The sequence below is a fragment of the Anas acuta genome, chromosome 1, assembly GCF_963932015.1.
Source record: "Anas acuta chromosome 1, bAnaAcu1.1, whole genome shotgun sequence".
NCBI lineage: Eukaryota > Metazoa > Chordata > Aves > Anseriformes > Anatidae > Anas > Anas acuta.
The window spans coordinates 19,038,073-19,046,312 of record NC_088979.1 but is presented as its reverse complement, the minus strand read 5'-3'; the positions used below and the strand labels follow the sequence as shown (position 1 = coordinate 19,046,312).

At 44.4% G+C, this 8,240-nt stretch overlaps 1 protein-coding gene and 1 long non-coding RNA gene across 2 annotated transcripts; one reads left to right on the top strand and one right to left on the bottom strand.

Annotated features, from left to right (window-relative positions):
• Positions 1 to 892: 892 nt before the first annotated feature.
• LOC137850790 (histone deacetylase complex subunit SAP18) lies at positions 893 to 3,657 on the bottom strand. Its single transcript, XM_068671213.1, has 4 exons — positions 3,498 to 3,657; positions 3,239 to 3,348; positions 1,788 to 1,910; positions 893 to 1,390 (listed from the first exon to the last, which is right to left on the bottom strand). The coding sequence occupies exons 1-4, from the start codon at positions 3,567 to 3,569 to the stop codon at positions 1,234 to 1,236; spliced, it is 462 nt and encodes a 153-aa protein (XP_068527314.1). The 5' UTR covers positions 3,570 to 3,657; the 3' UTR covers positions 893 to 1,233.
• On the top strand, positions 3,644 to 7,356 carry LOC137850801 (uncharacterized). Its single transcript, XR_011092822.1, has 2 exons — positions 3,644 to 3,780; positions 4,786 to 7,356. It is a non-coding gene; the product is annotated as an uncharacterized lncRNA (long non-coding RNA).
• Positions 7,357 to 8,240: the final 884 nt, after the last annotated feature.

The window sequence follows — 8,240 nt, the reverse complement described above, 5'->3', positions numbered from 1 at the left end:
CTGGTCAGTGTGTATTTTCATAACCAAATATATTTTTACTATGAAACAGTTTTGCATACAACTTAAGCCAACCTCTGCCTGGCAACGCTGGATTTCTTCTGGCCAGGTCTCTGCAGACATTCACATCTGACACTGGTCTCCAAAGCAGGATGCACCAAGACAAACCACATGGGTAAAGGAAGTATTTTTCGCATCGTTAGAGGTAAAATTCAAAGTTTTATAATGCACATATTAGCGAAGTAGTGAAGATGTATACAGGTTAGATTGGGGCGGGGGAAATAAATGTTCAAAAAAAATTGTTAATGATAACGTGCCATGAAGGAAGTTTGGAACTGTTGCGGTATAACAAGTGAGACGTTCCAAGACAGCTTCACATTTCCCATTTCTGGAGACAGACCCAGCTATTTCAGAACTCAAGGCTGATGTGCAAGTGCGCTGATCCAAATCTGCCTCTGGTAAGGTCAGCAGCTCTGCAGTGTGCCGGGATATCTGTGTCACTGAGACCACTCCTTGGACTCCTCCTCCAGGGCCTGTCCTCAGAACAAGGTGGAGCAGCCCCAGGAAGCCACAATGGTCCACCCTGTTTCTACTCTCTACCCTGCAGCCCTACACAGCTCACCTTTGATTTTCCCCAGACAACACACCTACAACCGCAGCAAGAGGAACACCGAGTCTGCCTGCTTACAGCCACATCCCCCATGCTCATCCTCCAAAATTCAGGTACCAGTGCTTTAAGGAATCTGCTGTAAAAAGCCAGCCATTCCTATAAAACAAGTCCCAAAGTTACCAGATAGGGACCATGACCTCTCTTTCACCAATTTCAACTTCTGCTTAAAAGCCAACTTCTGAATTGCTCTGCAGAAACCCACTTAAATAAAAAATCACTCTCCAATTCAAAAGATTAATAACATCGATCTTTATTCCATACAAGACAGAACTACAGAACACCTGCAATCTTCCTGGTCGCATTTTATGGAGATCTTGAAACTCTGGACACACCAACTTACTTTGCAAACTAACAGTCAGGGAAAGAGTGATGGCACCTCTAAAGAATAAGCGTTACTTCTAAGCAAACTAAAAGTTAAGGTTTAAAATTTAACTTTTACTCCTGATGCTTAGCTTTGCCTTCAAGTGTTCTTGCTTAGCAACAACAGCAATAAAAAAAAAAAAGGCCTGCTTTAGAACAGCAAGTAGGAATAAGCACAAAAGGAAATCGTACAAAGAAGCAACAGCTTAGTATGGTCTCATGCGGCTCGACGGAGGTGGTGCGCGGTTGGGAGGGGTAATTGCTATGTCCAAGTAGTCTCCGATCTGGAATTTCTGAGACTGCAACGTCATGGAGTCATCTGTGCCCTTCCTGCCCGACATGGTGCTGCCGATCTCCTTCACCCTGCAGGCAGGAGATAAAGGCGGGTTAGTCACAGCCCCATCTCTCTGGATGTACGATACAGGTAGACACCTGTAACAAGATCACTCCTAAAACTCACATACTCTGAGATACGTGTTCCATTATCGCCAGAAACAAAGCCTCATCTCACACAGTTATGTCCATATTCTGACTGCCAATAATGCAATCAAAGTCCTCAAGCAAATAAGCTCATTGTTTTGGGAACACAAACTACAACAGCCACCAATGCAAAATTTAGAGTTTGCAGTGGTGATCACATAGTCTGTTATCAAGAACTTTGGAAATTTGGTTTGTGGGCACCGGACTTTGTTAACGAAAAATAATTAATTGCTCTGGCGCTCCCGGTCTTCTATGAGTCTGGAGAAGAAACGCCGTTTACCTATATCCAGGCCGCTTGAGATCTGTAAAAACAATTGCAAAATTGAAGTGCGTGCCCTTCTTCCGTGCCTCCGGGTAGACCTCCTTCACTAAGCTGGTCAGCTCCTTCAGGGTTGCATCCATCCTGGGTTAAACAAACAAACCCAAGTGGTTAATGTTCTCAAAGCAACAACAACAGAAGCAGCTTTCCAAAACCCACTTAAGATGGAACCAATTGTCATTATTTAAACAAACATCTCCTGGCCTTTGCATGCTTTCTGCTGATATCTGAAGAGTTTTACATACTCAAGTTACACAGGGAGCCACCTACTCCACAACTACGTGCATTCCCGACAACGTATTTTCCATCTGGCAATCAAGCAAGAAGAAATCGCTCTGGTCAGGGACAGCACCCAGCAGAATCCACCAGCTACGGGGCACTGGAGGCAGCACGCTCCCGCGCATTAAGGATGTGGACAAAGGTTCAGCAGATGTGGGTCCAGACAGAGTTTATCTTTTAACTTACGGTGGTACGACACAAACATCTTCACCTCTATGTGTGCTTCAATATCTGCTTCTCCAGGTCTCTCAGACAAGTTACAATTTAAACAGTGACTTTTTTTTAAATGCATTAATGCACTTCCACAACAAACAGTGCGTCTTCTCATCTAAGCTGGTTCTCCATTCCTGCCCTAACACACAGCACCACAGCACCCTTCCTTCTCCCCACCCTTCAACCAAAACAGAAGTTAGAACCCCAAGAACAAAAGGACCCAATCATCACAACCAAAGCAGCACTAATCACACTCCTCCAAGCTTTATGCAACCAAGGAGCAGGCTGTTGACAGACAATGCCCGTTCTGACTCCTGCAGATGGCAACCAGCTCAGACATCATCAATAGCCTGGGCTGAGTCCATAAACCCCATTAAGCAGTAAGTTAGTAGCGTGTGCTTTGTTAGCCACGAAAAAAATGGATTTATTCAACTGTACAATGATAAGAAAGTCAGAACTCTAGCAGCAACCTTTACGGAAAAACAAGGTTTAAGAAGTAGCATAATTCACTTTCAGAGCGATTCTAATAGTTCGCTTTCAGAACAGTTTGAAATGCTATGAGTGAAAACTGAAGTGTCATCAACAAAGACCGCAGGGGTGTTCTGAAGTGTGTCTGAAAGCAATAAGAAGCGGCTGTTACAGCACTGCTACCTGGCCATGCGAAAAGAAATGCTCCGCTTTAATTCGGAGCCTCAAGAGGCTCCAAATCGTTTTGTTTAATTTTGTTTGTTTAATTCGAAGCCTCAAAAGGCTCCAAATTAAGGCAATAAGAGTTCATGGAGCAGCTCTAGCCCTCTATAACAACTGATGCTAGTGCAAAACAAGGCTCTTAGGGTGAAATTAATTAAAACAGAAGAGAACCCCGAAGAAATACCAACACGGCAGCCTGTGCCGAGACCCGGCCACCACTCAGCACTCACCAGGTGTAGATCTGCAGCTCGCTGGAGGGCACATTGCCGCGGGAGAACTCGTCCATGCGGTGGTGCCGCCCGTTGTTGGTGGTGAAGACGCGGAGCAGCAGCGGGCACGTCTGGGGGGGGGGACAGGAGGCGGTTTCAGGCCCCAACGCCAACAACACCCCCCCCAAAAACCGCCCCGCCCCGCCTCCCCGACACCCCCGCAAAGCTCCCCCGGGACCCCGCGGAGCCAGGGGGCAGCGGCACGGAGCCGGCCCGGCACCTTCTCGCGGTCGATCGGCTTCTCCGGCTCCTTCTTGATCTCCTCCTGCGTGACGCGAGACTCCACCGCCATCTTGTCGCTGCCCCGCGCCCCGCGCCGATCTCGCGAGAGGAGAGGGGGGGGGGGGGGGGGGGGGGGGAGGGGAGAAATGGCGGGGGAGGAGGGCAGGGGAGGGAAGGGAAGGGGCAGCTTTGGGCCCCTCAGCACAAGAAGGACATCGAGGCCCTGGAGCGTGTCCAGAGCAGGGCTACGGAGCTGGTGAAGGGCCTGGAGCACAAGGCCTGTGAGGAGCGGCTGGGGGAGCTGGGGGGGTTTGGTCTGGGGAAGAGGAGGCTCAGGGGAGACCTCATTGCTCTCTGCAACTGACTGAAAGGAAGCTGTGGGGAGCTGGGGGTCGGCCTCTGCTCACAGGTAACCAGTGATAGGACCAGAGGAAATGGCCTCAAGCTGTGCCAGGGGAGGTTCAGGCTGGAAATGAGGAGACATTTCTGCTCAGAAAGAGCAGTCAGGCACTGGGACGGGTTGCCCAGGGAGGTGGTGGAGTCACCGTCCCTGGGGGTGTTCAAGGAGAGGTTGGACGTGGTGCTTGGGGACGTGGTTTGGTGGTGACATTGGTGGTAGGGGATGGTTGGACCAGGTGATCTTGGAGGTCTTGTCCAACCTTAATGGTTCTGTGATTCTACAGGTTTGACTGGAGTTGGGGTGGGCTGCCTCAGGCTTCTCTCCCTGTGCTGCTAGGTGTCACAGACCCGAAATCATTGCCTGTGTCTTCTCCTGCTTAGAAAAGCTTTTAATAAAGCAATGCTGATGCTTCTTGGAAAAAGGCACTTCCTTCTACATGGAGAAAGACTTAAACAGGAGTCTAATGTAGATAAATAACATAATCCACCACTGTAGCTACTAACAGGTTCAAATAAATTAGAAAGGGGTAAATTGTGTTTTGAGTTTAGCCTCCCTTAATATCATGTGTTGGAAGAACCAGACCTGTAGGCTTTCCGTTTATGGTCTTCTGTCTCCAAGAATAGAATCTTGTATTAGATTAAATTAGAGTCTGCTGATTTGTGTTACACTATAAGGAGATGAGAGAGGTGTGCTTCTGATCTGATAACTTAAATAAATAAATAAATAAAATTGTCATTTATGTCAGAGTGGTGGGGTGCTTTCATTTGTTTTCAGAGAACTTATGCTTACATCATTTCCTCAAATGCCGTGAATTTATTTCTTGTTTCAAAAGTAAAACAACATTACATTCTTCTGTAAAATGATGGGAACATGTATGTGTTCGTAGGTGTGAAACAAGTATCGGAGGCTCAGAAGTGCTGAGGTCAGATGGGAGCTTCAGAGGAGGCCACAAACTCCTGCTTGGAGTTGAATATCTCCGAGGGTATGAATATCTCCAAGCACAGAAACTCCACAGCCTCTCTGGGCATCCTTGTGCCAGTGATTGACCACCCTCCCAGTATAAATATTTAATTAAAGAAATAAATAAATTGATAAAGTGTTACAAATATTGAAATACCTATGCTGTAAGTGTTACAGTTTGATTTTACATTTCCAAACACTGTAGATACATGTTTTCAATGTATTATTTATTAAATATATATATATATAGGGTAGGAAAAAATATATATATATGTATTCACCCATTCACAGCCTTCTGCATCCCTTGTAAAGAAGAAAAATGGTTGCAAGTCCAAACTCAAAAAAAAAAAAAAGTCTTGCAGTTCACCTTTAATAAAACAAACAGCAATTTGTTTAAAACGTTGATTTATGGCACACCTAATACAAGATAAGAGAACCAACAACCTGTTGGAGTTCACCCTCGGCTCTTATTAACTTTCTTTTGTGGTAGCCTGGATAGTATTGTACAGTTTTTAACCTGTATTAAGTTATAGCATGTCATTATTTTATTATCAAAGGGAATGACTCAGCCTTGCCACCATTTGCAGGATTTGATTTCCCAGGCAACAATACAGTTTATTACACTGCTAAAATTAATTATATCTGCCCTGTTAATATATGCTTTGGGCTCAATATGTGCACCACCATTTTCAAAACAAAGGAATTTATGTCTGGGATCAGGTATCATAAAAGAACAGCTGTAACAAATAAAGCACATTTCTACGTAGATCTAAGTAGTTCCTTCTGTTAAACGTTTTGAATGCTTTATGTATGTGAAAAATGACCTAGTGTGCTTGAGCCTTAAGTAAATTCAAGTATGACTTAATTTATTATTTGTGAGCTGTGCTAACAATTGCAATTTATTTTCAGTCTAAAATTTCAGATTCTGAAGTACTTGGAAGAGAAAGTTGGAAATTATTTGGAAATGAGAATGCAGTTATGCACTCTGTAAGCTGGCATGCAGGATGCAGGTTTTACTGGAGGCAGCACCGAATTCCCTAGTTTAGGAGGAAACTATCCAGTTGGGGGCTGTTTTTCTGTCAATTTATTGCATTTGACATGTTCTAAGCAGGTTCTGTGATTCCTAGACATGGTGCAAGATGAGGGATGGAAGCATGAGCCCAGAAGTGACTGGAGAAGGAGGGGAAGAACAGGAATTGAATAGGTCTGTCACGTTAGTGGCAGTGAGATGGTCAATTGCTTCACCTGCTCTTTATCTTTTCCTAGATTTTGAATAACAAAGGGTCCCCTCTGCTTGTCAGGGATGCTGTGTTTGTGCAAACCTCCCCTGGTACAAGCTAAAAGAAAATGAAAGCTTTTCACTGAGATAAAGCAAGGCTCCATATACAAGCAAGTCTCCAGCCTTTGTTGTAAAGGAGATAACCAAAATATGAATCAAAGATTTTCAAGTGTGAATGTTTTGAGATCTGAAAGAAGTGGTTTCAGAAGTGTGAATTTCCTCTTGCAGAATTGTTAGCACACTTAATTTCCGTTTAAGTGGTTATTCAAATAGTGAATTTTTAATTGTTTGCTGGAACATGAAAGGTATGAATGAGAGCACGTGTTGGTGCCATTAGGGTATTGGGACTGAAAAAAACTGCTGCAGCCATTTAGAGAAGAGTTTTGTAAGTCAAGTAGCCTGCTGGCCAATGAAACAGTTACTGTAAGTAATCAAAAGGGAAAAAAATGCAAGTTGATGTTGTGTGACTTAAAACTTTCTAGGCAGAACAGAGAATATGCCAGGAAATGAAAAGTGTCCTTGGAAAAATACAGGAAGGAGTGGCACAACTGAGCCTGGAAAAGCTACCAAAAAGGTAAACCTTGCAGAAACTACAAAAATTATAGCAGATGACTAGAACAAGGGATTCTGAATGTTTCAGGCCTGTGAGTATGTTGTGTTTCAGTTCAAAGGAGCTGCACTAGCCTTACCCTTTGCAGCATGTTCAGGTTCCCAGGGCTCCCAGGACTTCAGGCGTAGGTACTGGATTTGTGAGTTCTTGCTCACCATGACTACATGCTGCTCCTTCATTTTGCATGGCTGCATGCATGTCTAGAAAAGCTTCTTTGGTAGAGGTCTTGGTCTTTATCTTGATCGTGGGAAGTTCAACTAGCCTGTTTTGGCAAGAGCACGATCATCTTTTGAACGTCTTTATAGTCAACCTGGAGAGCAAAAACACAAATTCGATGGAGTTTTTACTACAGACAGACTTTTAACTGCAGGTAGAAGAACACCGTTGCATTTTCTCTGCAAGTACGACTGCTGGTATTTCCTAGACTTTGTGTCATGGTAACATCACAGACACATTTTATATTCAGAATGTTCTCTGTGCATTAGTTTTCATTACAGCATTTGAATTTAATTTTTGGTGTTTTGCACCAAAGTCAGTGTAGATTTCAAACAGCCTGTAGTGCTGCTAGAAAATAATACTGCTTTCATTAAAGCCTCAGTTGAATAAGATGTTCTCACTCGCTGTCCTGTTTTGATTTGAGGTGATTTGGGACCATAAAATGCTCCATAATCGTTGGGCTTTTGTGGTCCTGTTCAACTTGAATGTACGGTCAGGAGGGGAATGAGTCAGTGAGGTCTCACAACAGCTCTGTGAGGATGATACTGCAGCCAAACAGCTCGGCACCAGAGTGCATTCGGGTCACGGATGAGGTGTAGCTGTTTCACATCCCAAAGGAAAAGGAAAGCCAAGGAAGTTGAGAGAGTTCGGAGCGATGGTGCAATCTGCGTTGGCCAAGAGCGCATCAGTGCCAGTGGGAAGATAGTTTAGGAGTGCTCCTGGATCCCCAGCCCACGCTAACCTCTTACATACCAGCACTTGTCAGTAATGCTGGTGTGATTTGGGTGGGAGCCTTTCTTCAACCTTTGAAAGTCGCAGCCTGAGCTCAGGTTTTCAGGTGTTCAAAAAAAGGGGATTGTTACACACATTATTGCATGCTCAGGTGTGAGGGCTGGTAGTACTGGCAACTGTCAGAATTACCAGAGCTGCTTCTCAATTTCAGCGACAATTTCCTGCTGATTAAAAATCAAGTTGAAGATCCTTGTGTGCTTGTTCTCTTGCGGTCTGGCTGCATCATATCTGGAAAGTCAGGCAAAGCCTTGTGATGAAAGTCAAGCTGAATTATTTCACTCTGTCAGTGAAATGCAACTTTCTGTAGAATTAGGGCAAAGTTATTCCAGAGAAAACTTCTTTGAGGAACAGCTGCAGGCAGTATGTGCTTCCTAAGGAGCTAAGAGCCGTCATCCAATGTTAGCATGTGGCCACGAGTAGCTTTGGAGTCTTATTTTAAAAAAATAAAAAATGCTATGCAGCAGAAAATCCCCTCCAACCCATG

Excerpts from the sequence above, each read along its gene's own strand:
- LOC137850790 (XM_068671213.1), bottom strand. The coding sequence starts at position 3,569 with ATGGCGGTGGAGTCTCGCGTCACGCAGGAGGAGATCAAGAAGGAGCCG. Across the intron at positions 3,349-3,497 it reads AGCCGATCGACCGCGAGAAG|ACGTGCCCGCTGCTGCTCCG; the intron begins GTGCCGGGCCGG and ends CCCCCCCCCCAG. Across the intron at positions 1,391-1,787 it reads CTCAAGCGGCCTGGATATAG|GGTGAAGGAGATCGGCAGCA; the intron begins GTAAACGGCGTT and ends TCCTGCCTGCAG.